Source organism: Anopheles coustani, chromosome 3 (assembly GCF_943734705.1).
Source record: "Anopheles coustani chromosome 3, idAnoCousDA_361_x.2, whole genome shotgun sequence".
NCBI lineage: Eukaryota > Metazoa > Arthropoda > Insecta > Diptera > Culicidae > Anopheles > Anopheles coustani.
The window spans coordinates 94,435,343-94,461,889 of record NC_071288.1 but is presented as its reverse complement, the minus strand read 5'-3'; the positions used below and the strand labels follow the sequence as shown (position 1 = coordinate 94,461,889).

Genomic DNA, 26,547 nt, shown 5'->3' with positions numbered 1-26,547 from the left:
CGAACTGCCAAGCAAAACAAAGATACCTTACTTTAGTGATCATTTACAAACATCTAATTCTGTGAACAGTGCGATCGTGTGCGATTAAAAACGCTTCGATTAAATGGCCCTAGATTAACTTCTGCAAACATGGAATTAGCCATTTGTCGCCTTTGTCTCCAGGCAGATAGCAATGCTGTGGAGCTTTCCAGCACGAAAAACAATTCAAACAGCTGTATGTTAATTCAACGATACATTGAATTCGAGGTAACAAGTTTTCTGTCCGAATTACAGTCGTAACAATTGGATAACAATTGCTGTTCTTGTTTCACAGATACTCTCCGACGCTCTTTTACTTGATATCATGCTATGCGAAGACTGCCAAAACGTACTTGAATCTTGGCACAAATTTCAAAAAGCGTGCATCGAAAATGATAAAAAATTTCGTGAATTATTTTCTAATGTTTTGAGTAGTGCTAGTATCAAAGCAGAACCACCCATCGGTGATCAACACGCACCCGGATCCCTAAATGGTAATGAAGCTGCAATCTCGGTAGAAGTCTCCGAAGCGGATGATGACCAGGCTAGTGTGGAATTGGAGGATGTTAAATTTGAACATCCTGCGCAGGATAGTGTGGTGATCGAAACCAAGCCAAAAAAACAATCTCGTCAACCAAAGATTCATAGGAAGAACAAGCAGGACATGCGTGCCGGAGTTTGCACTGTTTGTGGCGAAGTTAGGAAAAATATGTACGAACACATGAAAACGCATAGTACTAATCGCCCCTACACTTGCCCTTATTGCCCGCTGGCTTTTCGAAACGCATCAAACTGCAAAAGTCACGTCAATATACACACCAGGGAGAAATTGTACCAATGCAACATATGCGACAAAGAGTTCGCATTGCGGAATGGCCTAAAACAGCATTTGGCGACGCACACAAGAAATCAAGTTTTTCTTTGCCATTGTGGAAAGTCTTTCTATCAAAGAACGGCGTACGCTCGGCATGCACGGAAACATGTAGAGAAACCGGCGATTAAGTGCAGCGAGTGTAAAATGTTATTCTTTTCAAAGTAAGTCTCACCATTGTAGAAATTGTTTTCTCCAATTTTAGAAAAAAATCTTATCTGTATTCGCTTATCAACTTCCAGTGCGGAGCTACGATATCATTTCCAGAAACATACCGGAGCAGTATTTAATTGCGGGGTTTGTGGACGAGGTTTTTACAGAAAATCGAATCTTAAGAAGCACACAGCAATACACGATCGCAAGCACAATCAAACCCAGGAGACAACATCTAGCAATTGAATGTTATAGTCTGCCCAAACGGATGGAGCAGTTCAATCCTGAGATAATTGATGATATTGTTGTATGATTTCTTACTTAAGTAGTTTGTTCATTTGGAGGACTGTTGAGGATTTCAAAAAGCGTTGACAAATTACTATTGTAACTGCAAAAAGCGCACAAAAGTGTGAAGCCGACTTTGACGCTTTCCGAATGTAGTCGAATTTTACAATGCACATATTGGTGGGCATGCAGTAATAGTTCACGGCAGAAAAAATCAATTTAACGAAATAAAATGAAATTCTGGCGGGGTTCGCGACAGCCAAGCGGTTACGCCGGTTTTAGAAAATCGGCCCACAAGCGTTTTTTTTAGGAATACCGCGCATTGACAGAAGCTTATGAAACTTTCTAATCTATCTAGACTCTGGTCATGCATTTTGACAAATTGTCTCGAGAAAACAGAGCAGCCCCTGTTTGTAAACAGATGTCGATAGTAAACAGAACACTGCCATATTTGCGGTGCTAAGGATTGTGTACGGATATATGGCCTTAGCAGCCGGTCCTTTAACATTAATAGAGGTCTATGTCACCAGATTAGCTTGCGAACGCCCAGGAAGCTGGATTCAATAGCCCTACTGGTGTAAATCCTCGACGAAGAAGAAGAAGAAGAAGAAGATTGTGTACGATATTTGCAGAAATAAATTAGTGCTGCTGAATATTGAGAGGCTGACATTGTAGAAACATGAAAGGTAAAACGAATCAACAAAGTGTGCCAGAGTCGGGTTTGGGTGATGTTGAAAATAGCGAACTGATTGAACACGAAAACGAGAGTAGTGGCCTAGAAGACAACAGTGAAGATGAAGGTTCTGGTAATCGTTTCATTGATTACAAAAGAAAATATAAGGATTTAAAGCGAAAAGTTAAAGTTCTTGTTTATGTAAGTATTCCCGTGGTGCGATTGCTTCCAAACTTTGCTTCTATAGATATTCCTCTTGTATTCTTAGGAAAATGTTTACTTTCAAAACAATCTGCAGAGCAGTCAGCGGCGCCTGCTTAAAGTAACGCGAGACTGCTCATTTCTTCTCGATCGCTTGCTGGTTTACGAACGGCCAGAGCTTTCGTCATCCGATAACGACCTGACCGATTCTTCGGATGATTCATCTAAACTAGAACCAACTTCAAAACGGCGTAAAACCGAATCAACCTCAACGCAAGGTGGTGCGCCAGTGAAAATTCCTGGTGCTCAAATTAGAAGAAGCAAAAAAGGAGCTAAGAAACAACAGGCGCCACTTCCCCAAGAAAGGCAACATCCTAACGCTTCCTATCGCTCACATCTGCCAGGAAGTTCGTTAATAAAACCGACAAATCTGCAGATATCGTCTGCTGCTAGCACAGGTCAGCTCAGATCCGCACAGTGCTACACCACGTCGCAAGAAAGTTCTCTTACGAAAGAAGAAATAGAGAGACACCTGGAGTCGCGTCAAAAACTGCCCGAGGTAGTTCCAGAGGGTGAACTACCAACAGACATGTTCAACAATAGTCCCGCGAGCGATTCCAACGACCATATGGATGATACATCGCCTAGCAATCTTGCGGAAGATTGCCTCTCCGTGTACAGCCAATAAATAAAATGTTTCGAGGCGACATCTAAAAATTCTATTTTTATTTTTCATGGCTTTCATGCTCTATCCGTTTATTATCAGCAGTTAAACTCTACGATTCGAATATGTCCTAGAAATAGAAGAAAAATTATACGTAATTTATTGACTTCGATCCAACTTTTAAACGCTTGAGGCATCTATCAGTTGATCGGAATGATCTTTTTTATAGTGAATAGATAAGAGGCTTTTGTAACTATAGGATTTTTCACACATGGTGCACTTAAATCGAACTCCGTCGTGCGTTGTCTGATGGATTTTTCTAGCATATGAACTCTTGAAACGCTTGGGACACCGCTCACATGCATAAGGTTTATCGGAAGAATGCACACGCTGGTGCTTTTTCAAATCGACTCTGAAATCCAAGAGGAATATTACTAATCAAGACATGGTGGATTGGTCTAAATAGTTTACCTTGCTTTGAATTTCATGCCACAAGTCAAACAAGCAAATTCTCTTACTCTCTTGTGCCATGTATTCACATGCGAATTGTACGTCGAATAGTATTTAAATTGCTTATTGCAGATCTCGCATTCATACGTTTTGCCAATTCCATGACGCGACATCTAAAAGTAAAGAAAAGGAAAATTCTTTCAATGTTTGCTGCTAAAAATATATTATGCGATAAACATATAAAAACGTACCATGTGAGATAAGTAAGTGTTCTTATGGGTAAATCCAATAGCACATACTTCGCAATTAATTATTATTTTCTTTTCATGCACCGTATCTATGTGCCTTTTCAAATTGGTTTCATTGCTCATTTTAACTGGGCATTGTGGACAACTGTACCTTTTCTCCTTGTCATGATTTCTAGAATGTGCAGTTAAATTCACAATAAATTTGCCACATACACCACACAATTGTGGTTTGTGTCTGAATATTTTCTTCTTTTTCGTTGGAACATTTGCTACAGTGGCATTTGTTTCACTTTCTCTTCCATCGATTGGTTTTGGGATTTCTTCTGTGTTTTTGTTATCTTCATCTTCATCTGAGATCGTTACCAATTCGTCAATTTCTCCCTTGATCAATACAGTTTCGATCGAGTTCTTTGGATCTTCCAAGAATTCAATGGACTGTTCGGAACTGTTGTCTTCCATTAGGTTCCATTTGTTTTCGCTACTAAACAGCTCTTTGAAGAAGATGTCGTATTTCAAGCAATTGGTTCGGAAAGTCACTGAGTTTTTCACAACTGCGGTACATTGATCACAAATTGCAGACAACCGTTTTGCCTCTGGCGAAAGCTGGAAAACGGTAATGGTTTAGAAAGTGTACTGCAGAAGTAGGAAATCACCAACTTACTTGAATGCCAGTAAAATGTTCTACATCCTGGATAGTGAACGAAGCCTTTGCTAATTTCGATAAGGGCGTCAAATTATCCAGGTTCAAACAAAACCTACAGATTTCGACAGGTTTTCGTGTTCCAGCGGCCATGATGGGGTATTGTTACGATTGTTTGGAATTTAGCTAAACAATAACAACATAACAGACAGTCTATTACATTGGGTACCTTTAAACGGGAATTTGCGTTCGCCATGTTATTTACCCACGCTTATGTCGCAACGAGTACCTTACTGTCAAAAATCGTTTACAGCAAGTGGCTCGGTACTAGATTACCAATCACTGACCAATTTCAACCCATTTAATTCGAAAAATTGGTCCGAAAGTTAAGTTGGGGAATATTATGCTATCGTTTGCTTGCGTGTGTCCTGGACAAGATGTCCTATGTTATGTAGAAATGGTCAACTGTCTAGAAGATTTTATTGTTATAATTTAACATTTGTATCTGGGTGGACACTTTTATAGTGAGATGCGAGCAGGTTTTTGTATCCAAATGATTTATCACACATTGTGCAAGGAAATCGAATTCCACTGTGGGTCAACCGATGAATATTTCTGCCATAAGCACTCCTGAAGCGCTTTGGACATAAGTCACAAGGATATGGTCGGTCAGTGGTATGCACAAGCTGATGTGTTTGAAGAGTTTTTCTGGGAATTAAAAGGAAATTTTTAATGTGGATCACTGAGGTTAAGGGTATCGAAATCTTACTTCAAATAAAATATCCGGTTACAAATTTTACACGGTAACTCTTTGGGTTTATCAACGCCATGTTTTATCATTACATGACTTCTGTAGCTTGATGGGTACTTGAAAGTTTTTGCGCAGATCTTGCACTCGTATGTTTGGCCGATTCCGTGGTGCGCGGTCTATACAAAAGAAGAAGAATGTTTCTTTTAAAAGTCCACTTAAATAATCATTCCATCAATACTTGCCTTGTGTACTTTTAAAATGTTTATATGTGTAAATCCTTTTCCACACAGTTCGCATCGTACGACTATTTTCTTTTCATGCACCGTTTCTATGTGCCTTTTCAAATTTGTTTCATTATTCATTTTGATTGGACATTGCGGACAACTGTACCTTTTCTCCTTGTTATGGTTTCTTATATGTCCGTAAAGATTGATCACTAGTCGGCCACATAAGACACACAGCTTCTTTTCATGTCTCATGCTTTTCTTTCGCTTAGCTGGATCCTTTACTTCCGTAGTTTTTGTTTCCAATTCTTCTCTATCAATCAAATCTGAACTTTCATCATCTTCAGAAAACCATACTTCATGATTCGATGTTGGTAAAACGGGTTCGGTTTCGTAGTTTCCGCCTTCCAGCGATTCACTTTCGTCCAGAACATAATTGTCCGAATCTTCTATGGATAGTTTCAAATTATCGTTTCGAATGTGAAAGAGTTTTTTGAAAACATTGTCGTTGTTCAAGCAGGTAGCACGGAAAGCCACTGAGTTTTGCATAACTGTAATGCATTGATCACATATTGCAGAAAGCAATTGTTCCTCTGGCGAAATCTGAAAACCAATAGTTGAATGAAAAACTGCATACCATGCAATGGAATTAGACCAACTTACCTGAAGGCCAGTGTAGTGTTCTATATCCTGTATAGTGAACGAGGCGTTTTCTAATTTACATAAAGGAGTCAGATTGTTCAGACCCAAGCAAAGCCTACAGATATCGAAATCATCTTGCGTTTCAAAGGCCATGGTGATCAGTCCAAGAATATTGTTTTCCTACTACCTTTGCGTGCTGAAAGAAATGTCAAATCCCGGCTCTGATCACCAAGAACACGCGATATTAGGTAAGTTAAGTGATTTTTTCTTAATTTTACTGTAATACGGTGGGGTTTTAGTTTTCATTTGAACTGAACACATATTCAGAAAAACATCTAGAAATATTAAAATTTAAGTTTTAATACACAATACCTTACTGTGTCAAACTTAAAATCACTTTAATTTTCTTCTTGTAACAACCTACTTTTTAGCTCCTTTGAGAATCAATTCTGTCGTCTGGCATCTTGTTATCGGTCCTTGGGTAGTCTGTTGTTGGCAAACAAATAAGAATTTGTTTATAATATTTAGAGAAAAACATTGAAAAGTAAACACAAAACATGGCTCCCTATTGTAGATTATGTGGAGATACGAATAGAAAGCTTTCAAGTGTAGCTATACATGCGCTATATTCCACAGAAAAAGAAGCGTCTTTTTCACTCGTCCAAATCATTCAGGATTATTTGGCCATAACCGTACGTTGTTTGCATTACTGTGATATCGTTCGTAGATGTATTGTTTTTAAAATTTGTTCTTTTTTAGATTGATGAACCCCCCATCGGGGCACTAATATGCATAGATTGTTTGAAGACTATCAGAGAATGGCACTTTTTTCGGGAAAAATGTTTAGAAAACGAGCGTCTTTGCCTGAAGCGTGAGATAAAATATGAAGTATTGTTCACGTCCGATGTCCCCGGCATTGCTCAGAATACTGTGTGCACTACATTGAATGTAATTCCGCAGCAGCAAACCAATCTCGATGAAATACCCATCATTGAATGTAAGGATACAGAGGAAAAGGAGGATTACAACTCTGAATCTGCAGCTACAGAGATAGAAACAAGGCCATTAGCTAAGAAGGAATGTTTTACAAACAAACGTTCTGATTCGAGAAATTCAAACAGGAAGAGTGGAAAGAAAATTTCTTCTCGCCAGCGCATTGCTGCTGAATCTACCCATGGATTGGAGATTAAGAAGAGACAAGGACGTTCAAAGTTACGCAACAATAAAAGTGATGGGCAGACGAGTAATCCGATAAGTCCGAAGAGTGAAAAGCAACGGATTGTGCCCAAAATTTGTGCGGTTTGCGGTATGGCACGCACCGATATGGCAGCTCACATGCGGTGGCACAACAACGAACGACCGTACCAGTGCCCGCACTGTCCAAGAGCTTTTAGTAATTGCTCAAATCTAAAAAATCACATAAACTTACACACTCGTGAGAAAATGTACAAATGTGACCTTTGCGATAAAGAATTTCCTAGCTCGACGGCGAGAGGGAAACATCGGGAAACGCATGCAACAATCAATGCACATCAATGTGCCATTTGCGGAAAAACATTCAAGTACACAGCATCATGGGCAAGGCATAAAATTATTCATACAGCAGAGCCAAAAGTTAAATGCACGTTTTGCGAAATGGTGTTTCTAACAAAGTAAGTATCAAATTCTGGACCAATCAATTCCAATTTCAATTTCCACTTGAATGTTTTTATCTTCTTCGTTTCAGGACCAGGCTTAGGAAACATTTGCTCGTTCATACAGACTCGAAGCCATTCGTTTGCGGAATATGCAATCGCCCTTTCAATAGAAAAGACAATCTCAAAGTTCACATGAAAACGCACCTTAAAACTAGTGGATCGAACACAAAGAAAGACCAGCAGGAAAACAGTCTTGTGGAAGTAGGAAGTAAAGAATGCAGTAATGCAGACACAAAGGAGCAATTTATATCTAATTCGCCGTCCATCAAGAGATAAGCTAGAGACTACTAGCTTGAAGCTGTTCGATGTGAATAAGAATGGTTTATTCGATAATTGCTCTTTTCTAGTATAGCGATCATCTACGGAGCTTGTGATAATGTAGGTGCGCCAAATATAATGCTTATCTTTGAGCAGGATAAGAATAATGCTGATATTCAGCTAAAAAATTATGTGCGGTATTCTTGTAAAACTCTAGTACTGCTTTTTAATTTGTTATGATGATTTAAATATACATTTATCAATATGCTTTTACGCTATCCTTTGATCTTCTAGGTTGATCCTACAGAAGAGGTACGATCTCTGTACATCGGGCCAGTCTCATAGGACTTTACGAGCTGGGTCGGCCAGAATATTTTACAGATCTGTTCAGTTTCAGATTGTATTTTCAGTTTAATTTTTCAAAAGCACACTTGGTGTGCACATCAATCGGTACTGGTCGAATTTATGCAATTCCAAGGTTACTAAATATAAGCTGTGTCTGGTAGGAATGTCATTCGATTTGTTTACTAACAAACTTCCTTGCAACGATGGTTCTACCATCTCGTAAAGGAAAAACGAAAGCATTTTAATCACTGCTTCAGTGTTGCATCGAATAAAAAAAGGCATGCAATGGAGGCAAATAGTGAGAATAAGAAACAAATCTTAGTGAAGCTTGAAATAGAACCTGTGGAAGAGTTACGTGTGGAAAAGAAATTGGATAGTGTCTTATTTCTACGGAAGGTGCAGTTCCTCGACGACAAGGATAATGAAATACATTCTACGGACGATGGAATTTTATTCGAACCTACTGATGAAGCGTGGTACAGTGATCTGCTACCAAAGAAAAGTGGCAGATTCCAAGCACAAAGAAAATATACATTTTGTGACTTGTGCAACAAATTTGTACGCACTATAACCGAGCATCGGCGAATGCACTTGAATATACGATCACAGCAATGTCCTTATTGCCAGAAGTCGTTTGTGCATCGCTCAAATTTCCTCATGCACCTTAACATTCACACCCGGGAACGGGTTTACAAATGTACCGTGTGCAACAGTGAGTTTAATAGTCCTCAAGGTTTGAATCAACACCTCGAAACACACATGGTCGCAAAACACGAGTGCCCTCAGTGTGGCCATCGGTTCGGTCGCAAGTCATACCTTCGCATCCACCAGCAAAGAGTACATGAGCCTAAAATAAAGTACAAGTGCCTCGTTTGTGATAAACAATTTCCCAACGTGTAAGATGCCTTTAGCAAAAGCGTCGTGTTTTGTTGAAATAACTCACTTTATATTCTACTTACAGCGAACAGATGGATAAACATATGATAGTACACAACAATCAAACTTTGTTTCCGTGCGAAGTCTGCCGACGACCTTATAAAGCGAAAAAAAATCTTCTCCGGCACATGCGAATGGCACATCCAGAATGTGAAAATACCTAGTAGAAAAACATACTTTTTATACATACGTTTTACGAGAATTTGAGCTCAATCAATGAACTTTGTGCAGTATGTTTTATATGAACTGAAAGCAATTTGCTAAATTAGGAAATACAATTGAAATGAGAATACAATCTCTTGTTATATTTAATGTATATTTATTGACATTTAGCACAGCACATTCAGCCAAAAATTATGAATGGACACGGTTCATCACTATTGTTATAAATGTATCAAAATTGTGTAGTATACCCAAATGCGTTCCAAAACTAATATGAATCTAACTGCTACCACGACACACCAATAGAAGCGCAACGAGAACTCTCCATCTTATATTCTGTTTTTACAAGCCCATTTCTGTGCTGTGAAGGGCTCTTTGTTCATCATGATTATTTATTCAATACTAAAGATACTTCAATATTACTTCAAAACACATTTGACTGAATGCCCTATGACACGGATACTGAACATCGATCCTGAGTGCTTGGTATGTGTTTTGCTAGTGGATGTTGCAGGGACTGAGGTAACTGCTTGATGTTCAAAAGCTGAATGCCTTCAATTTATTTTTTTTTGTTTTTAGTGCATTTAAACGAAACTTAGGCTTTTCTTGCTCATTAAGCATCTTAATTTTGCATCAGCATGTAGCGTTCGAATGCCAAGTGTAAGTAAAATAAACGTAACACCCTCGTGATAAGTAAACCTGCAAATGTAGATATACGTACCTACATTTGTTTCAATACTCATTAAATATATCCATCTTTTTAGATTCCTCCTTTCTGATTTTGTCCCTTTTTTTGTTGTCTGCCCTAGGCAAATAGTAGATCTTTGCTATAATCATCATAAGTCAACACCATTCTCAACTCCAACAATCCTTGTACAACAATATGTATACTCCTTAAATCTGCAAAGAGAAACGAGAAGCAGTTTTAATTAAATTATCTATACAGATGCTATACGCGTGATCAATGGACAGAATGTTGGCTAACAAACAACCGTCATGCGATAAACGGCCCACAACACCTGCGGATAACAGAGATTACTACTTCTTTCCGGTGACATGAAAATTGAATTTTCTGCGCCATCTGTCCCATCTGGGTTCCGGTTTTAAATAGGCAGAAGAGCACCTGCGTTAGGGTGGCAAACACTCGTACAACATTGATAAAAGTATATGAATCATTTGTTTGTATGTCGCAAAAGGCTGGTTTTCAGTCACCAACTTCTCAACCGATTGCATTCAAAACTGTTGATCATTCGGTACCTTACACATTTTGTTAGAAAGATAACATACCGTTCACATTCCCGAAAGCATCGAAGAACTCATCAAGATAATAAACACTAATTCAATAGTGGTATTTTTCCTAGGCATTAGCATGTGTTGAAATTTCTGTCACATATTCACCCAAGTAAATGCCAATCGTCTAGCCATTAATGAGTTCATAATTGAAATAAGGTTCACCAAAAGAAAAAAATGTAAAAATCTGAAATGTGCCACATGACGTGAGACACTACATTTGGAACGAATAATTCGTTAAACGTGAGCCTAAGGCAGGGCCGCACTCTAAATTATGAGTCATTTCGCCACGGTGCGAAATGTTTACTTTAGAACACACGCATACACGTTAGGTTGACCATTGCAGCTGTCCCTCGGTACTGATAAGGGTTGGGATTTGAGTGTTATCTGAACAGTGAAGAAACTCGTTTATGGTCCGGCGCATTGTCTGGCATGGGAATTATACTGGTCGAATCCACTACTGGCGGTATGATCAAGGGCATGATAACGGCTGATATCAAGCGCCATATACTGACTGTACGGTCAATCACAGTTAGATAATTGAGTTGTCGATGTGATTGATAGAATAATGGAATTGGTTCACAGCTTACCTGCTTATAATATCAGCTTTACGAGTCCAAGCCACGCGCCTTACGCTTAATCCTAGCGTAGGGTCCTATGGTGGGGTCGGTGATAAAATCATATAGTACGCGTGTCCAGGATGTATGCTGCGGGATGTTGTCGTAAAACTCTGGCGCGATGCGCTTCACTTCGGGTAATAATCGCCCGGGGACGGCCGGGAAATCGTGATGCTCGTTGTGATATCCCACGTTAAAGGTGATCCAGTTCAGTGGACCATAGTAGGAGTATGTTTCGAAGCCTTTGGCAAACATGTAGTGCTCGGAAATGAAATGCCCGGCAACGGGATGCAGTCCCATCGCTAGTAGCGACCCGACGATCAGATAAACCATCACTTTCCAGCCAAAGTAGTACACAACTATCGTGTTGAACACCAGCTGGATGACACCGTTGACCAGCTCCAATTTCTGAGGTGGCTTAGGATTCACGACGAGCGGACGAAAGATGTAAAACATCGGCTGCAAGAACACCCAGAAGAATTTGCCAAGCGTTGTGCAGAACAGCTTCGCTTCCAAGTATGTGGGAAGATCCGTGTCGATCACTTCGTCGCCCTGATAACGGTGGTGCTCCAGATGGTACTTTTTGAACGATACCGACATCGGTAACCCGATCGGAAGGTTACAAAAGAAGCCAAACAATCGATTCGCCATCGGTCGCGCGTGTCCAAACGCCAGATTGTGTGCTATCTCGTGGCATGCTAACATAAGCGAATGATTGATCACTCCACCCAAGCAGTAGGCCAGGAGAAAAATAATTTTCCACGATTGGTCTTTCACGACGAACAGCATAGCGAATTGTGTCAGGACCATTGCGCTCGCTACCCACTTGAACTGGGGATCGTAACCGAACAGCTTTTTGATCTGCGGGTACTTTTCTAGAATCATTTTACGCCGGCTTGCGTGCGGCTCCTCCGTGTACGTCCACTCGAAGTCCGTCCTGGAGACATGCTGGCCCATTCTGTATGGTGTAACCGATTTCACTCACAAATCCACAGCCGATCAAATCTTCGTTAATCCTGTCCGAGAAGAGAAATTTCACAATGGTGCATCCACCCTTTTCGGCGAATTAATTTCACTATCTCCAAAAGCAGCGATGACAGCAGAGACGTCGGTCACCGGGTTGCTACTCACCAGCTGAGAAGAAAGCAGGAAAACAACACCCTCGCCGCTGCTCAGCTGCAATGCGAATGTCACGTTCGACGAAATACAGTAGGTCCCCGCAGTACGCTAATGTTTGGGACCGAACACCATCGCGTATATCGAGTTTTAGCCTCTGCCATATCGTTTATACCTCATATTGAAGAGTTTACACTCAGAGGGAACCGCTTATTTAACATATTTGCTATCCTAATCACTAATAAGTGTTCCATTTTTTCTATTGTCTCATTATATCTCTGTTAAAAAGTGTCATGTGTCAAAAAAAGCTCAATCAACGCTATAAGCTGTCAGTTGTAAAAAATCGCGTAATTGCGAATTCGCGTATCTCGAGTATAGCGTACTGTGGGGACCTACTGTATTCCGTTTTCAAACAAGGTTACCAAAGCTTCAACCACCGCTCGGTGTTGTTGACATAACTGACATTGCGTCCAAATGGTCCGCGAGTCGTGGCATTTGTATCAAAATATCAAAACATCAAGTTACGTGCATTTCGTAGCTCCAAACCGATCGAAACACAGAAGTTTGGATCATTTTGATGCGAACCCAACCTAAGTTCAAGGTATGGTATTATCGTTTTCAGCCCTCCGTTTTCTTGGGGTATTTTTAAGTAAGTTTGATTTAGTACTAGATCAATTTTCGGCGACGCACTAAATGGACATCAATCTCAACATCCTAGCCCGACGAGTTGTCGGCATAAAACTTTTTTCTGTACCGCTGTTGTTTTGCTAGGTAGGGACATGAATTGATTATTAACAAAATTGCAGTTACCCACTAGCACGCAATCACTAGCAAGAAGTAGTAATGCAAGTTTCATAAGTAATTCAGTATTCCTGGTTAATTTGGTTTCATCACCAAACAATTCTATTTGCAGTTCATAGCGGTATCGAAGGCTGCAACGTTGTGTTCCGTCCATCCCGAGCACCATGAGTAAATCGATCGAAAATGAGGAAATCGTACAGGCCATTTTGATAGCCGATTCATACAATGACAATTTTCTCCCATTTACGAGCGCGTCGCCGTTGGCGCTGCTGCCGATTGTAAATGTGCCACTGATCGAGTACACCCTCGAAGTGCTGAATCGGCATGGCGTGGAGGAGGTGATCATATTTTGCAGCAACCACAGCAATGAAGTGAAACGATTCATCCATCAACGACAGGCGGAAAAGTGCACCTGGTCGATGAACATGACGATCACGATCATCAGCTCGGAGTCGTGCCGGTGCTTGGGAGAGGCACTCCGCGATCTTGAAGCGCGCCACATCATCCGGGGTAATTTTATTCTGCTTGGGGTGGACAGTGTCACCAACGCTAACCTGACAACGCTGCTCGAGGAGCACAAGCGTCTGTTAAAGATGGATCGAGGTGCGGCGATGACGGTCGTATACAAGGATACCGTGCAGCGGTTGCGCACCGGCAACGAGGTGATGATCGTGATGGATACCTCGACGCGCCGATTGCTTCACCATCAGCGGTTAACGCAGCAGCAGCAGCAAAAAGAGCGTAATTTCGAGCTTCCGCTGGAACTGTTCGTGTCGAACCGGAACGTTACGGTGTACCATGGGTTGCTCGATCCACAGATCGCAATCTGTAGCCATGCCGCATTGCCCCTGTTCGCGGATAACTTTGACTTCCTGACGCGCGATGATTTTGTGAACGGAGTTTTGATTAACGAGGAAATTCTCAACAGCCGCATCTACGTGGCTAAGCTGGGCCGGGAGGAGTACGCGCAGCGCGTGTGCAACTGGCAGACGTACCATATGGTTTCGCTGGACATCATGAACCGCTGGGTGTATCCGCTTGTGCCGGACATGGCCATTAGTCAGGTGTGCCCGTACTATAAGTACTATCGCAACAACATCTATCGCCATCGAAACGTGCACTTGAGCCGGTCTTGCGAACTGGACGGTGATCTGGCGGTTGCCGAGAACAGTAAAATCGAGGAGGACACCTTCATTCGCCAGTCCGTGATCGGGCGTGGCTGCAAGATTGGGCGCAAGTGTCGTATTCGGAACAGTTTCCTCTTCGACGGCGCTATCGTTGGTGACAATTGTGTGCTCGACCATTGCATCATCGCCAGTGGTGCCTCGGTGGGCACCGGATGTCATATCAGTGACGGAGCGGTGCTCGGGGAGCGTGTAGAGTTACCGAGTGGAATGACGGTTAAGAAGGTTCTGGTGCAAGCGGACAAACCAGACGACGAGTGGGGAGAGGGGTCGCAAAAGCTGGCCGAGCGAGCGTACACCGTACCAGAGGAACAGCCAGACGAATCCGACGACTCGGACGATGACGTAGAGGTGCGAGAATTGTTTAATCAGCCAGCTTTGGTTGCTCCGTTGCGTTCGATTTACTCCCCGTCCATCTACCAGCTGTCGGACGATGAAGGGGCCAGTGGTGTGCCCAGCCCGGTGCAAGAGGATTCTAGCATCTTTCTTTCGGAGGTGGTGGAATCACTCAAGCGCGGTCTAGCTGAGCAGACCAATGCCGAGTATCTAATATTGGAGATCAACTCGTCGCGCTATGCGTACAACATGTCGCTCGGTGAGGTGAATTTTTACGTGGTGAAAGCAATCTTGCAGATTCTGGTCGTTCAGGAGGGTGTGGCGACGAACACAGTCGGCATGCTGCGCAAGCTGCTCGCATATTTCGGCATCGTCTTCAAGAACTACATCCGCGACAAGGACGCTATGCTCGACTGCTTGAAGGCGTTCGAGGAGATGTCCCAGTCGTACGAAATTATTCGTGCAAAACTCGTACAACTGATGCACTTTCTTTACGAGGGCGATCTGGTAAGCGAGGAGGTTATCATCCGCTGGTACGATGGAGTCGAGGATGAATCGCTCAGAAGCGCATTCGCTAAATTTGTGGAATGGCTTAATGAGTCTAGTGACGATGAGGACGACGACGAGGATTAGGGTGGAGTACATATGTGACTGACGCAATATGAACCTTGAAAAAGTTAATAAAAATCCCATCGTTGTCGTAAAACTTTCGTATTCGTAGTTCTTTAAATTTATTGCATAATTCCGTTATCCTATCGTTTCGAATGTAGCAGCGTGACCAGTGCTGCCAGGAATACTCAATAAAGATGGGCCGGAAATGACAGTTTTGACAACGAATGGATTACAAATAAATAATCGTTTTCCCAACAATGCAACGCAATGTGTCGCTAAAACTAAAATAGAACCATGCATGTTGCATTATTTAATTATTATTTCATAGTTTGCTTCTATACGGTAGGCGTTTTTGTGGCAACGTATCTGTTAAACGTGTTGTACAATGTGTCCAGCTTTAGCAACCGCCATGTGTTGCCAAGCAAATCAATGTATGATTATATCATCGTTGGTTCTGGAACAGCCGGATCGGTGATCGCCTCCCACATTCCTGCAACCAATGTACTGGTCCTGGAGGCCGGTTCTATGAGGAACATGTTCATGGATGTTCCGCTGTTTATGCCTCTTATCCAAGGATCGGAGTATGATTGGCAGTATGAAACGGAATCACAGGTCGAGTCCTGCTGGGCAATGCAGGAAAACAAAAGTTTCTGGCCAATGGGTAAGTTAAACGCAATATGTTAACACTGATCGACTAAGGCATGTTTTTCTTTTTAGGAAAAGTTGTTGGTGGAACACACATGCTTAATAATATGGTGCACTATATAGCTGGGCCGAAAGATTTTGCTACCTGGTTCGAAGAACCCTATGATTTAGAACGTTTTATGCAATTCTTTGAACAAACTTCTTGGTCCAAAGCACATTCCGTCGAAGCAGGAGGGTTCCATACCAAACTTGGAGAAGTTTTCATGAATTCCGCCCGAGAAATGGGTTTTAATCAACATGCATTTTTCCAGCCGTTACTAACGACAAACAATGGAAGACGTTGGTCTACGAGCCACAGCTATGAGGTACTTCACAGACCCGGTCATGAGCTTGTGACAAACTGTTTGGTGGAGAAAGTTATCGTCCATGATGGCGTTGCGAAGGGCTTGCGTGCCTCGAAGGCCGGCCAAACTATCGACGTGTATGCAAGAAAAGGAGTAATTCTAACGGCTGGTACGGTGGGGTCCGCCAAAATACTACTGCACAGTGGGATCGGCCCGAAATCTGAGTTAGAAACGCATGGGATTGAATCGGTTGCAGATCTCCCGCTCGTAGGGAAAAACTTGCAAGACCACATAGGCACAGGGTCAGAGTTAATGCTTTCCGGGTCAACGTTAAACTTATCGCCACTCAACTTAATACATCCGCAAAACTTATGGCGCTATTTTTCGCAAAATCCACATCACTCATCACTTGCTTTCGGTGGCTGTGAAGCAGTGGGTTTCATTTCTCTTGGGAGTAACTACAGCAGTGATCTTCAATTTATGGTACTACCGGCAGGCATTAGTTCCGACGGAGGTGTTCACTTGCGAAAGCTGGTCAATTTTCGGGAGAGTGTGTGGAAAGATTATTTTGAGCCATTGTTAAGAGCTGGCCAGTCGATGGTCACCGTTTTGCCTATTTTACTGCACCCAGAAAGCACAGGAGAAATAATCCTGCGAAGTGCAGACGTGTGGGATGCACCAATTATTAATCCCAAATACTTAACCGCCAGGAAAGATGTAGATGTTTTACTTAAAGGTATTCGTATATTGCAACAACTAACCGAACAGCAATCGGCACGTGAGATGAAGCTGGAATTTAACCCAAAACCATTTCCCGGTTGTACGAACTATCGCTACGACAGCGATGACTATTGGGAATGCTATATCCGTTCCGTTACCCACACAATCTATCATCCGGTGGGAACATGCCGAATGGGCAGTAGCAGTGAAGGTTCGGTTGTTTCTTCAACTAATCTGCAAGTTCACGGCATACAAAATTTGTATGTTGCGGATGCGTCGGTTATGGTGAATGCTCCCAGCGGTAATCCTAATTCGGTGGTGATGGCCATAGCAGACTATTTTGTACAGTCTAATTTTAAAAACATGGAACACTAATTCATAACAGATACATGCTGCTTGTTGCAACATAGTAAATGTTCTCATAAACAGATAATAGAGGAAATAAATATTTTGCATTCCATACATATAAAGCTTTGTCAGCGCGATTTATTTCCAATGGATAAGTTTATAGATTCCATGAATGAATTTTGTTAAGCTTAAAAAGCAGCAACGTCTTGAGAGCATTCTTTCTTTTTATGAACGATGACATGTCTTAGCCGTTTTACTGAGTTGGAGCGAGCCCCAACAGAGTAAAACGTACTTCAGTGGGATCAACCTCGATGAATTTCTTGCAAACTTGCACTGCGTCTTTCAATAGCGTTTCCGGCGACGTGCTGCCGTGCTCAACCGGGAAATTCTTCCTTCCATCTAGCTCGTATAACTTTCCATCAACATGCACAAATGCCACGAAATGATGATAAACCGCGTCGTTGATATCTGGCGTTGCGGTTTGCCCCTCCTGTGCGTTTGACTCGTGCTTTTCCATAAATTCCTTGCTATTGTTCAGGAGTTTCCCGCGCTCTTCGGGAGTAAGATTTTTGGCATCGTCGAAGTATTTCTTAAGGACACTGCCATCTTCAACCTCGATGTCTGGGTTGTTCAGTATGGCGTGGATCAGGGCAATGGTTCCGCACGCGTTGTGAATGTACTGACGGGTGAAGAAAAGTTTCTCAGGATGTACGATATTTTTACTCTTCAATTCTTCGTCTTCCTTTGCCCGTCTTTCCTCATGCTGCAATGATGGAAACAATTTTACAAGTTCATGCAAAGAAAACACATTCATGCATCATCATCTTACCGCCTTCGAGCAAGGGAACAGGAAAATGAGCGATTTCAGTGGCTTAGGCACCATATCTAACAGCTCGTCGTCCATTCCATATATATCGACGATGCTCCAAAGCGGAGACACGCCTAGGTCAGTCATGTACTTGGACAATACCTAAGAAGAAAATATTCATAATATTCATGCTCCCTTCTATTAGTTACACAGAACATTGTACTTACATCTGGGTTGGACTCCAATGGTAGCCAGCAATCCATCTTTGCGACTAGTTTCCTTTGAGGTAAATGGCAAAATAAGTTCAAATGCTGGTTGCAAAATCACACTAGTGTGGTGATTCACTCTAATCCAATTTTCCCACTATGCAATCCAATTTACCGAATTGCAAGCCGGCAACTGCAAGGAACAAAACAAGTATGTAGATATGGTCAAGGTAAGTACAATAAATCGCGTTGATGTCATTAGAAAAATTATGGAAATTTTTGACAATCGCTTACGAACAATTTTCATGTTTTCGGTATGCTAGTTGATATTTTAAATCGTGAGGAACGTATTAACAAAGTTAAATCCATTCAATTAAATCAATATGTTATGTGTAACAGAACATGTATGTGGAAGTTCAATTTACCAGGGACACTGCATTTTGAAAGACGCTAAAAATAGTTAGTGCGTTGCTAGAGGATGGAGAACATGCTCCAACGGACGAATACATCAGTACATCGACAGAACACGCTAGACTTTTCCTAAACGGTCTAGTGGGATATAACATAGTAAATTGCGTGCCTGGCAAATTTTGAGAATCATCAAATGTTTGTTATTCAAAGATTGTGCCGAGAGGATGTCAATTGCAGGAAATTGTTTTTCAGCTGCTCGAAACTATATTTATCTTGGTTGACTACCAATTTGAGTACCCGGTTGACAGAAATTGACATTGTTGCTGGTACTATGTAGTTCCAGCAAGAGTCCCAGCAATCTGCCATGGAAAAACTTGCTGGTACTACATGACAGCTGCAAAAAATTTGAATTTTTGTCAACCGGGTAGTTATTTTTCAAACTGCACGTTTTCTAAAATTTTACTACAGATTATTCCCCCACGCCTCCCCAACTGAATAATGAAGAATAGTATAAGCTTGCTTATTAATTTCACTGATTTATTCCAAGAGACTTGTAGATAGCCAATTCAACAAACCCATGAAGCAAAGATGTAATGAAAGAGTGCACGAGTGAATGAAATTCCCAAAACGTTCGTATTCGCCGAAATAATGGAAGCAACCAAGGGGAAATGGTCTCACTGCCTAATCTATCCGAACAATTCAACCCCACATCTTTATCATAGTCGTAGATAACGTGTGGTTCAATAATCACTCAGCGTGGGTTTGAATGCCGTCCGAGCATTCGTTATCTATTGGGACTCTTTTTTTTCTTATCAGGTGTGAATTATTTATTACAAAACGGTAAAGATGTTACGTGCATTCACATGAGTTGCTTTTTGATTGTACTAGCCTATCTTTTCTTCTGATCCACGTCGTGCTTCCATGAATCATGTACCAGGTTGATCGTTTCCATAGGTTTCGCTTTCGGTTTATCGAGACTCTTCCGTTTAATTCTAGCATATGGTCCCACTGCAGGATCGGTGATGAAGTCATATAGAACCCGCGTCCAGGAAGTGTGTTGCGGCATAGTTTCGTAATATTCAGGGGCTATTTTCTTCAATTCGGGCAACCGGCTACCAGGGATGGCCGGAAAGTCATGATGCTCGTTATGATATCCAACGTTGAATGTGATCCAGTTGAGCGGTCCATAGTAGGAATACGTTTCAAACCCTTTCGCAAACATATAATGCTCAGCGATAAAATGACCGGCAACGGGATGTAATCCCATGGCCAGTACGGAACCGATGAGCAGGTACGCCATCATCCGCCATCCGAAAACAAGCACAACTAGCGTATTGAACGTAAGCTGGACAACGGTATTGATGATTTCCAGCTTCGTCACAGGCAGTGGGTTCACAAAAAGTGGGCGCAATCCGTAGAAAAAGGGCTGCAGACACACCCAGATAAACTTGCCGAACGTGGTGCAGAAGAGTTTGGCCTCCAATACGGTCGGTACGTCCGGATCGAGGTCGTCATCGGCCAGATGGCGGTGGTGCAGGTTGTGGTATTTTTTAAATGAAACCGACATTGGTACACCAATGGGAAGATTGCACCACATTCCAAAGTACCGGTTGGCTAGGGGACGCGCATACCCAAAAGCCATGTTGTGGGAAATTTCGTGGTTAGCAAGCATCAGCGAATGATTGATAACGCCACCGAAACAGTAAGCCACCAATACGATCATTGGCCAGGACTGGTTTTGCATCACATACAGCATGAAGATTTGCGTCAACACCATCGCGGATACCACGTACTTAAATTGTGGATCTGGTCCGAATAGCTTTTTTATCTGCGGATACTTTTTCACCATTTCCTGCCGGCGACGGGTGTGCGGCTGATCATCGTACACCCACTCAAAGTCCGTTCGAGAAACACGCTGCCCCATTGTGGTACCTGGATCGTGTGCGGTTCACAAGAGGATTTAAAATACGGATACTTAAATGGAGGCCTCCAGATCGATGATGCGATCGCACCATTAGCTGAACTAGCACTAACCACTAAAGGCACATCAAATCGGTTGATAGATATAAGCTAGCTTTCCATTTCGATAACGGTTATTTGGTAGTGTGGCTTATCTTTGAACGTATCTGTGTTTGCGTTCGATAAAAAATATCCCTTTCTGATACTGATAAGAGTTTCTGAACAAAAAAAAAGGAAACAAAATCTACATTCAATTTTCCTCCTAATGCAGATTGCGATCACTAACATATTTTCAATTTCAAACAGTTATTTGTTCAGTATCTACGGTTTGCGCCGGTTCTACAGAAGAATGTTGTTTTTTACAGTGATTTCTGAGTAAATTTTTGTACTTGTACGATTTAGTGCATAACGTGCAGGAGTATCGAATACCACTGTGTGTAAGCTGGTGCGTATTTCTGGAATAACGAGTTTTGAATCGTTTCGAACATTCGTCACAGCCAAAGGGTTTCGATGCAGAATGTACTTTGCGATGTGTTTTTAGACTGATTCTAAAATAAAATTGAGACAAACTTTATCAAAATTAAAAGGCCAAATCTACTACGGAAATGAAATGAGGATAGACGTACCTATCTTTGAATAACTTTCCACAAACTCGGCATTTGTAGTCCAGCTTAACATGATGAAGTCGGTTGAAGTGATCCTTATAGTTTGAGGGATGTTTGAATGATTTGAGACATATTTTACATTCATAAGTTTTGCCGATTCCGTGCTGCGATTGCTGAAAGTTAACAATGAAGTGAATTGTGAATATTTCTTCTAATCTCTCTTTTGAACTGCTCGTACCATGTGCGATATGTACGAATTGGATGAAGTAAATCCTTTGTCGCATAGCTCGCAAGTTTTGAGAACCTTCTTTGCATGTACCGCTTGAACGTGTCTAAACAGATTGGAGCGATCAGCCATTTTAGCATTGCAAAGTGAGCAAGAGAGTAGTTTTTCTTTGCTATGAATTCGAATGTGATTTTTTAAATCGTAAACCATGGCTCCACAAACACCACACAGCTTTTTGCTTTTGCCTAACACATTACTCGATTTCTTTTCCTTGGAAGGTTTGCTTAGGTTCTTTGGTTTGCTTTTCCGAACTGCTTCAATAGAGCCGCGGGTTTCGGCAGCTTTTGATGGTGATACAAGTTCATCGATTGCTGCAAGGTTTGGTTCGACCAAACTCCACTCGTCAACACTGCCAAATGATTGTTGGTCAAAATCACCCTCATCATTTGAGAGATACTCTACAGTGTTGTTAATGACTTGGTCATCTGGTACAAGAATTTCTATCTCCAGCGTAGCAACTTTAGCATGATCACTGTCGTCTGTAGAATTGGATTCCTCGACGTTATGCCTATCGTTAGATTCAGAAAACAGCTGGTTGAAAAGAATATTACTCTTCAAGCACAGGAAACGGAAGGACACTGATGTTGCTAAACTGTGGGAACAAGTTTCACAAATCGCATAAATGCATGTTTCCTCCTCCGGGATCTGTAAAACAAGCAAGTAACATTAATTGCGGCTGTATGTTAAAAGTGTGCTACTAACCTACCCGAACGCCAGTACAGTATTCTATATCTCCTATGGTGAATTTCGTATCGATCAGCTTTTCTAAAGAAACCAAAAAATTCACATCTTGGCACAAACAAAACCTACAAATGTTTGAAATTTCTAGTGAAACGGCAGTCATGATAAAATGATGTTGTTTTTGAGATTCCAAAATACAAAAACCTAGCGTTGTTGAATGTCAAATACTGCCAGCAAACGGTAAAAAGAAGAAGAAAGAACAAAGCAAAGAGACTGACAGCATATAGGAACCAATTTAAAAAATTCGTTTATTGCAGTAAAGCATAACGAGAAAAGTTACCATGACGATATGTTCAATCTAGTATTCTTCTGTCTTCATTAAACACATCCATATATCAGTTAAACATACTATTTAAAAGATTCTATTCCAGGTTGCTTTATTGAAATTGAACTCATTTTACATTCATTTCCAAAATCGCAAAGTCTACATGCAAATCGAGCCCATGCGTTAGTTAACTCGTGAATTCCAGTGCTTTGAACATGTTTTACATGGACAAGGTTAATTTAAAAAAAAGCGTTACTGCAAGTCGTGCACGTGTACTCTTTATGAGTAACATGCCATACACTCAAGTGGTGCCTATACGTTCGCTGATTAAACGGAGATTTTCTAACGACCCGATTAAACTTAAACAAATGCGAATTAAGTAAAAGCAACATCTAGGGAAACTAATCTCAAACGTCTAAGAAAGCCGTTAGGAGAACATCGGCCATTATTATGAAGCTGACTTAGGATCTACGTTTGTGAACTTTATTTAATACACATAATCAAAACTTACACATTTTGGCTAAGATTATTTTGTTCCGCAGTAATTTTTACATTATGATGATCTTTTCTGTAGTGCATGGTTAGTAGAGTTTTATACCGATATGATCGTTTGCAGAGATCGCAGGAAAATCGAATTCCTGTGTGCGTTAATTCATGTGTTTTTCTCGCATAAGGACTTTTAAAACGCTTTGGACAAGTTTTGCATGCGTAAGGTTGCTCATCAGAATGCACCCGTTGGTGAATGTTTAGTTTTGATCTGAAAATATAAAAGACATAATTTGTACTGAGCACTCGCACCATAGCTTCAACTGAACGTACTTTTGATTGAAAGTTATGTTACAAATTGTGCATGTATAATCTTTTTGGACTGTGTGCCATCTGATGATGTGTCTTTTATAATAGGCTCTCTGCTGGAATGTCATTGAGCATTCCTTACATTCGTATGTTTTACCTATACCATGTTCAGTCATCTGGGAAAAGAAAATAAAACATATTAGTAGTGCTTATGCACTAATAGCTGCATATAATTCATACGTACCATGTGAGTCTTGAAGGTATGTGGATGAATAAACCCTTTTCCGCATAGTTCACAAGTTTTACTTATTTTCTTTTCATGCACTAACGTGATGTGCTTTTTCATATTCCATGAGCTAGTCATTTTTTTAGGACAATAGATACAGTCATAAAGTTTTGCTTTCGTATGTTGCTCATTGTTATGATAACTGATGTGGGCTACGAACTTGCCACAAATAGAACATAGATGTCTTTTTTTGGAACCCGCTCTTTTCGTACGCAACTTGTTTGATATTTTTGTTCGATTTAGATTTTTCAATTTCGTTTTTTCGGTACATCTTTGAACTGTTGAGCTATCCATAATTTGGTCAGTGTATTCGGGGTTTTTCCCACTTGATGGCCATTCATCAATAAGTGAGTCTTCTATTTTAAATTGATCTTCACTTGAAATATGTAAAGATTCGTCTTTTACATCGGCACCTACACTTTCGACGAGTATAGAAAAGAGCTGCTTGAATATCACATCATTATTGGTACATGTTCTGCGGAAGGAAGTCGAGTTTTCCAACGTTTTGCAGCAATTTTCACACATTGCGAACGATAGCTGTTTCTCATCGGAGATCTACAAAACAAACCCAATGATGTAGTTTCACCAAGGCAAAGGTTTCTGAGGCAATGCAGCTTACCTGAATGCCAGTGAAGTGTTCTACATCTTCGATGGTGAAAAGGGAAGCGGTAGCTTTCGAAATAGGTATTAATCCATCTTGAGACAGACAAAACCGGCAAATATTGGAAATTTCACTCACTGATTCCCCCATGGTATTTAGAAAGTATAATTGTTTACCAACATAAAGGCCCTGAAGTATGAAACGACCAAAGGGTATAGGAAAATTGAAGGTTCGTTACATGTCCAGTGATGCGATTCAAGCGTTTTTCAGTATATTTCTTTAAAGATTTTAACCAATTATTTGAGAATACTGAGTATCGGGTGTTCCACAATTTTTAAATATACGTATTTGGTAATCTTCATCTCAAAGAAAACATGTTTTCTCATATGTCCCCTATTGAACGTTCGTCACACGGTCAGTTTGTGATCTAAGCGTTTTTTCATCACGTGCCCTATAGATGCTTCCGCGTATAAAATTAACGTGAAATGTTTAATCAAAAATTCAAATAACTATAAATGTGCCATAGTTGGCACAGATTCCTTTATTTTAACAAATTTTGCAAATTTTAATCATTTCCGTTTTGGCTTTGGAAAGTAAATTGGATGGTGAATGAGTGGCTATTTCGTATTAAGTAAAGTTAAAGAACTGAAAATCAAAATTAACTATAAAAGAATGCCGATTATCGGGGGTCATCGATACTTGTCGATTGGGGAATAATCAAACCTTCAAATTTATATATTGCACAATATACGGTAATAATTTGGTCACAATATCACGTCAAATTTGGTAAAACAATTTTTTTTTATTTGTGTAGAATTCACGTTTATGAGCTTTATTCCATTCAAAACAATAACTTCACCTATCGTCACCATGATTGCTGCTTTCTGAAGGTATCGCGCCATTATGATCCTTTTTATAGTGCATATTAAGAAGACCTTTATACCTGTACGATTTATCACAGAGTTCACATGAAAATCGAATTCCAGTGTGCGTTAATTCGTGTGCTCTCCTAGCACTAGTACTTTTAAAACGCTTCGGGCAGGTTCTGCATACGTAAGGCTGCTCGTTGGAATGCACGCGTTGATGGCCATTGAGTGTTACTCTGCAACAAAGAAGGTATTACTTATATTGTACATATAATGATGCTTGGAAGAAGTACTTACTTTAGATTGAAAGTCATGTTGCAAATATTACAAGCATAATTTTTTAATGGCTTGTGCCATCTGTTGACATGTCTTCTATAAGAAACTACCTGTTGGAACGTTTTCGAGCATTCCTTGCATTCGTATGTTTTACCAATACTATGTTCTGCCATCTGAAAAAGCAAAATGAAACACAATAGTGACAATGATTCGTAACAGTTAGTTAATTTTTTTTACATACCATGTGAGACAAGTATGTTGCTCTGTGGACAAACCCCTTTCCACATACTTCACAAGTTTTAGTTATTTTCTTTTCATGCACTAACGCTATGTGCTTTTTCATGTTTCCAGAGCTTGTCATTTTTATAGGGCAATATGGACAATCATAAAGTTTTTCTTTTGTATGTTGTTCTCGATAGTGACTAAAGATGTTGGTCACAAATTTTCCACAAAAAGTACAGAGGTTCTTTTCATGTACTCTTCTTCTTCCTCTTTTTCTCTTCTGAATTTTATCGTTCTCACCGAATGCTGAAATCTTTGTTGGATTTAGCTCTGGCGACTTGGTGCGTTTATCGCCAGATATTTCCTTTTTCACTGTTCCTTTCGAATGTTGAGCGTACTTTTCGTTTGTTGGACATGCCATCATTCCGTTTGAATCTTCTGATTCATTCGTGCTTGATGACAATTCATCAATAAGAGATTCTTCTATTTTAATTTGAACTTCACTTCCAACTGTTAAACGTTCATCTTTTTCTTCGCCTAACACACTCTCAAAGGATATAGAAGAGAGCTGTTTGAATATCACATCGTTATTAATGCAGGTACTGCGAAAAGTAACCGAGTTTTCCAACGTTTTGCAGCAATTTTCACACATTGCGAACGATAGCTGTTCTTCATCGGCGATCTGCAAAACAAAACCAATGCTGTAGTTTCGCAAAGCATTTCGTCGAGTTGAAAGAACTTACCTGAATGCCAGTGAAGTGTTCCATATCTTGAATGGTGAAAAGGGAAGTGGTAGCTTTCGAAATAGGTATTAATCCATCTTGAGACAAACAAAACCGGCAAATATTAGCGATTTCACCCATTGATTCCGCCATAACCATAGCAGGATGGTATAATTGTTTACCAACACTTTCTTCAAAACGTCAAATCGCCTAGCGGGTAGTAGAATATTGGAGGTGCAACAAAGTGCCGTGATTTAAGCGTTTATT

General features: G+C 40.7%; 14 protein-coding genes across 14 annotated transcripts; 6 read left to right on the top strand and 8 right to left on the bottom strand.

Annotated features, from left to right (window-relative positions):
- The first annotated feature begins 24 nt into the window (after nt 1–24).
- LOC131271702 (zinc finger protein 90-like) lies at nt 25–1,296 on the top strand. The gene is made up of 3 exons (XM_058273212.1): nt 25–246; nt 314–1,053; nt 1,132–1,296. Exons 1-3 carry the CDS (start codon nt 130–132, stop codon nt 1,286–1,288), a joined length of 1,014 nt encoding a protein of 337 aa, XP_058129195.1. The 5' UTR covers nt 25–129; the 3' UTR covers nt 1,289–1,296.
- Nucleotides 1,297–1,689: 393 nt separating this feature from the next.
- Nucleotides 1,690–2,933, top strand: LOC131271704 (uncharacterized). The gene is made up of 3 exons (XM_058273214.1): nt 1,690–1,783; nt 1,931–2,201; nt 2,269–2,933. Exons 2-3 carry the CDS (start codon nt 2,007–2,009, stop codon nt 2,887–2,889), a joined length of 816 nt encoding a protein of 271 aa, XP_058129197.1. The 5' UTR covers nt 1,690–1,783; nt 1,931–2,006; the 3' UTR covers nt 2,890–2,933.
- Nucleotides 2,908–4,493, bottom strand: LOC131271699 (zinc finger protein 62 homolog). The gene is made up of 4 exons (XM_058273209.1): nt 4,225–4,493; nt 3,567–4,166; nt 3,337–3,488; nt 2,908–3,277 (listed from the first exon to the last, which is right to left on the bottom strand). Exons 1-4 carry the CDS (start codon nt 4,354–4,356, stop codon nt 3,046–3,048), a joined length of 1,116 nt encoding a protein of 371 aa, XP_058129192.1. The 5' UTR covers nt 4,357–4,493; the 3' UTR covers nt 2,908–3,045.
- A 46-nt stretch (nt 4,494–4,539) lies between these two features.
- Nucleotides 4,540–5,998, bottom strand: LOC131271700 (zinc finger protein 626-like). Its single transcript, XM_058273210.1, has 4 exons — nt 5,842–5,998; nt 5,197–5,781; nt 4,973–5,130; nt 4,540–4,911 (listed from the first exon to the last, which is right to left on the bottom strand). The coding sequence occupies exons 1-4, from the start codon at nt 5,971–5,973 to the stop codon at nt 4,689–4,691; spliced, it is 1,098 nt and encodes a 365-aa protein (XP_058129193.1). The 5' UTR covers nt 5,974–5,998; the 3' UTR covers nt 4,540–4,688.
- A 351-nt stretch (nt 5,999–6,349) lies between these two features.
- LOC131271697 (zinc finger protein 567-like) lies at nt 6,350–8,266 on the top strand. The gene is made up of 3 exons (XM_058273206.1): nt 6,350–6,512; nt 6,580–7,472; nt 7,547–8,266. Exons 1-3 carry the CDS (start codon nt 6,378–6,380, stop codon nt 7,791–7,793), a joined length of 1,275 nt encoding a protein of 424 aa, XP_058129189.1. The 5' UTR covers nt 6,350–6,377; the 3' UTR covers nt 7,794–8,266.
- An 84-nt stretch (nt 8,267–8,350) lies between these two features.
- Nucleotides 8,351–9,670, top strand: LOC131271705 (gastrula zinc finger protein XlCGF7.1-like). Its single transcript, XM_058273215.1, has 2 exons — nt 8,351–9,016; nt 9,082–9,670. The coding sequence occupies exons 1-2, from the start codon at nt 8,406–8,408 to the stop codon at nt 9,218–9,220; spliced, it is 750 nt and encodes a 249-aa protein (XP_058129198.1). The 5' UTR covers nt 8,351–8,405; the 3' UTR covers nt 9,221–9,670.
- Nucleotides 9,671–9,809: 139 nt separating this feature from the next.
- LOC131271703 (sphingolipid delta(4)-desaturase DES1) lies at nt 9,810–12,304 on the bottom strand. The gene is made up of 3 exons (XM_058273213.1): nt 12,257–12,304; nt 11,099–12,141; nt 9,810–10,118 (listed from the first exon to the last, which is right to left on the bottom strand). Exon 2 carries the CDS (start codon nt 12,080–12,082, stop codon nt 11,117–11,119), a length of 966 nt encoding a protein of 321 aa, XP_058129196.1. The 5' UTR covers nt 12,083–12,141; nt 12,257–12,304; the 3' UTR covers nt 9,810–10,118; nt 11,099–11,116.
- Nucleotides 12,305–12,726: 422 nt separating this feature from the next.
- LOC131271694 (uncharacterized) lies at nt 12,727–15,270 on the top strand. Its single transcript, XM_058273204.1, has 2 exons — nt 12,727–12,842; nt 13,155–15,270. Exon 2 carries the CDS (start codon nt 13,207–13,209, stop codon nt 15,193–15,195), a length of 1,989 nt encoding a protein of 662 aa, XP_058129187.1. The 5' UTR covers nt 12,727–12,842; nt 13,155–13,206; the 3' UTR covers nt 15,196–15,270.
- Nucleotides 15,271–15,432: 162 nt separating this feature from the next.
- Nucleotides 15,433–17,338, top strand: LOC131271696 (glucose dehydrogenase [FAD, quinone]-like). The gene is made up of 2 exons (XM_058273205.1): nt 15,433–15,835; nt 15,892–17,338. Exons 1-2 carry the CDS (start codon nt 15,469–15,471, stop codon nt 17,256–17,258), a joined length of 1,734 nt encoding a protein of 577 aa, XP_058129188.1. The 5' UTR covers nt 15,433–15,468; the 3' UTR covers nt 17,259–17,338.
- A 9-nt stretch (nt 17,339–17,347) lies between these two features.
- LOC131271707 (ubiquitin carboxyl-terminal hydrolase) lies at nt 17,348–18,438 on the bottom strand. The gene is made up of 3 exons (XM_058273216.1): nt 18,267–18,438; nt 18,061–18,201; nt 17,348–17,994 (listed from the first exon to the last, which is right to left on the bottom strand). Exons 1-3 carry the CDS (start codon nt 18,300–18,302, stop codon nt 17,485–17,487), a joined length of 687 nt encoding a protein of 228 aa, XP_058129199.1. The 5' UTR covers nt 18,303–18,438; the 3' UTR covers nt 17,348–17,484.
- Nucleotides 18,439–19,402: 964 nt separating this feature from the next.
- LOC131271701 (sphingolipid delta(4)-desaturase DES1-like) lies at nt 19,403–20,602 on the bottom strand. The gene has a single exon (XM_058273211.1). It carries the CDS (start codon nt 20,578–20,580, stop codon nt 19,546–19,548), a length of 1,035 nt encoding a protein of 344 aa, XP_058129194.1. The 5' UTR covers nt 20,581–20,602; the 3' UTR covers nt 19,403–19,545.
- Nucleotides 20,603–20,908: 306 nt separating this feature from the next.
- Nucleotides 20,909–22,350, bottom strand: LOC131269781 (zinc finger protein-like). Its single transcript, XM_058272300.1, has 4 exons — nt 22,213–22,350; nt 21,459–22,151; nt 21,242–21,393; nt 20,909–21,163 (listed from the first exon to the last, which is right to left on the bottom strand). The coding sequence occupies exons 1-4, from the start codon at nt 22,348–22,350 to the stop codon at nt 20,914–20,916; spliced, it is 1,233 nt and encodes a 410-aa protein (XP_058128283.1). The 3' UTR covers nt 20,909–20,913.
- A 325-nt stretch (nt 22,351–22,675) lies between these two features.
- Nucleotides 22,676–24,350, bottom strand: LOC131271698 (zinc finger protein 14-like). Its single transcript, XM_058273207.1, has 4 exons — nt 24,213–24,350; nt 23,552–24,148; nt 23,332–23,483; nt 22,676–23,269 (listed from the first exon to the last, which is right to left on the bottom strand). Exons 1-4 carry the CDS (start codon nt 24,342–24,344, stop codon nt 23,020–23,022), a joined length of 1,131 nt encoding a protein of 376 aa, XP_058129190.1. The 5' UTR covers nt 24,345–24,350; the 3' UTR covers nt 22,676–23,019.
- A 650-nt stretch (nt 24,351–25,000) lies between these two features.
- Nucleotides 25,001–26,467, bottom strand: LOC131260921 (zinc finger protein 14-like). The gene is made up of 4 exons (XM_058262781.1): nt 26,302–26,467; nt 25,578–26,240; nt 25,358–25,509; nt 25,001–25,296 (listed from the first exon to the last, which is right to left on the bottom strand). The coding sequence occupies exons 1-4, from the start codon at nt 26,437–26,439 to the stop codon at nt 25,050–25,052; spliced, it is 1,200 nt and encodes a 399-aa protein (XP_058118764.1). The 5' UTR covers nt 26,440–26,467; the 3' UTR covers nt 25,001–25,049.
- Between the last annotated feature and the right edge of the window lie 80 nt (nt 26,468–26,547).

Coding starts and splice junctions, on each gene's coding strand:
- LOC131271702 (XM_058273212.1), top strand. CDS start 130: ATGGAATTAGCCATTTGTCGCCTTTGTCTCCAGGCAGATAGCAATGCT. Junction 247..313: donor AACGATACATTGAATTCGAG/GTAACAAGTTTT, acceptor CTTGTTTCACAG/ATACTCTCCGACGCTCTTTT. Junction 1,054..1,131: donor AAAATGTTATTCTTTTCAAA/GTAAGTCTCACC, acceptor ATCAACTTCCAG/TGCGGAGCTACGATATCATT.
- LOC131271704 (XM_058273214.1), top strand. CDS start 2,007: ATGAAAGGTAAAACGAATCAACAAAGTGTGCCAGAGTCGGGTTTGGGT. Junction 2,202..2,268: donor AAGTTAAAGTTCTTGTTTAT/GTAAGTATTCCC, acceptor TTGTATTCTTAG/GAAAATGTTTACTTTCAAAA.
- LOC131271699 (XM_058273209.1), bottom strand. CDS start 4,356: ATGGCCGCTGGAACACGAAAACCTGTCGAAATCTGTAGGTTTTGTTTG. Junction 4,167..4,224: donor AACATTTTACTGGCATTCAA/GTAAGTTGGTGA, acceptor ACCGTTTTCCAG/CTTTCGCCAGAGGCAAAACG. Junction 3,489..3,566: donor ACACTTACTTATCTCACATG/GTACGTTTTTAT, acceptor CTTTACTTTTAG/ATGTCGCGTCATGGAATTGG.
- LOC131271700 (XM_058273210.1), bottom strand. CDS start 5,973: ATGGCCTTTGAAACGCAAGATGATTTCGATATCTGTAGGCTTTGCTTG. Junction 5,782..5,841: donor AACACTACACTGGCCTTCAG/GTAAGTTGGTCT, acceptor ATTGGTTTTCAG/ATTTCGCCAGAGGAACAATT. Junction 4,912..4,972: donor AACCGGATATTTTATTTGAA/GTAAGATTTCGA, acceptor TTTAATTCCCAG/AAAAACTCTTCAAACACATC.
- LOC131271697 (XM_058273206.1), top strand. CDS start 6,378: ATGGCTCCCTATTGTAGATTATGTGGAGATACGAATAGAAAGCTTTCA. Junction 6,513..6,579: donor AGGATTATTTGGCCATAACC/GTACGTTGTTTG, acceptor GTTCTTTTTTAG/ATTGATGAACCCCCCATCGG. Junction 7,473..7,546: donor GAAATGGTGTTTCTAACAAA/GTAAGTATCAAA, acceptor TCTTCGTTTCAG/GACCAGGCTTAGGAAACATT.
- LOC131271705 (XM_058273215.1), top strand. CDS start 8,406: ATGGAGGCAAATAGTGAGAATAAGAAACAAATCTTAGTGAAGCTTGAA. Junction 9,017..9,081: donor GATAAACAATTTCCCAACGT/GTAAGATGCCTT, acceptor TTCTACTTACAG/CGAACAGATGGATAAACATA.
- LOC131271703 (XM_058273213.1), bottom strand. CDS start 12,082: ATGGGCCAGCATGTCTCCAGGACGGACTTCGAGTGGACGTACACGGAG.
- LOC131271694 (XM_058273204.1), top strand. CDS start 13,207: ATGAGTAAATCGATCGAAAATGAGGAAATCGTACAGGCCATTTTGATA.
- LOC131271696 (XM_058273205.1), top strand. CDS start 15,469: ATGCATGTTGCATTATTTAATTATTATTTCATAGTTTGCTTCTATACG. Junction 15,836..15,891: donor CAAAAGTTTCTGGCCAATGG/GTAAGTTAAACG, acceptor TTTTCTTTTTAG/GAAAAGTTGTTGGTGGAACA.
- LOC131271707 (XM_058273216.1), bottom strand. CDS start 18,302: ATGGATTGCTGGCTACCATTGGAGTCCAACCCAGAT. Junction 18,202..18,266: donor CATTGGAGTCCAACCCAGAT/GTAAGTACAATG, acceptor TTTTCTTCTTAG/GTATTGTCCAAGTACATGAC. Junction 17,995..18,060: donor TGTTCCCTTGCTCGAAGGCG/GTAAGATGATGA, acceptor CCATCATTGCAG/CATGAGGAAAGACGGGCAAA.
- LOC131271701 (XM_058273211.1), bottom strand. CDS start 20,580: ATGGGGCAGCGTGTTTCTCGAACGGACTTTGAGTGGGTGTACGATGAT.
- LOC131269781 (XM_058272300.1), bottom strand. CDS start 22,350: ATGACTGCCGTTTCACTAGAAATTTCAAACATTTGTAGGTTTTGTTTG. Junction 22,152..22,212: donor AATACTGTACTGGCGTTCGG/GTAGGTTAGTAG, acceptor CTTGTTTTACAG/ATCCCGGAGGAGGAAACATG. Junction 21,164..21,241: donor GGAAAGTTATTCAAAGATAG/GTACGTCTATCC, acceptor ATTTTATTTTAG/AATCAGTCTAAAAACACATC.
- LOC131271698 (XM_058273207.1), bottom strand. CDS start 24,344: ATGGGGGAATCAGTGAGTGAAATTTCCAATATTTGCCGGTTTTGTCTG. Junction 23,484..23,551: donor ATACCTTCAAGACTCACATG/GTACGTATGAAT, acceptor TTCTTTTCCCAG/ATGACTGAACATGGTATAGG. Junction 23,270..23,331: donor AACATAACTTTCAATCAAAA/GTACGTTCAGTT, acceptor TTATATTTTCAG/ATCAAAACTAAACATTCACC.
- LOC131260921 (XM_058262781.1), bottom strand. CDS start 26,439: ATGGTTATGGCGGAATCAATGGGTGAAATCGCTAATATTTGCCGGTTT. Junction 25,510..25,577: donor CAACATACTTGTCTCACATG/GTATGTAAAAAA, acceptor TTGCTTTTTCAG/ATGGCAGAACATAGTATTGG. Junction 25,297..25,357: donor AACATGACTTTCAATCTAAA/GTAAGTACTTCT, acceptor TCTTTGTTGCAG/AGTAACACTCAATGGCCATC.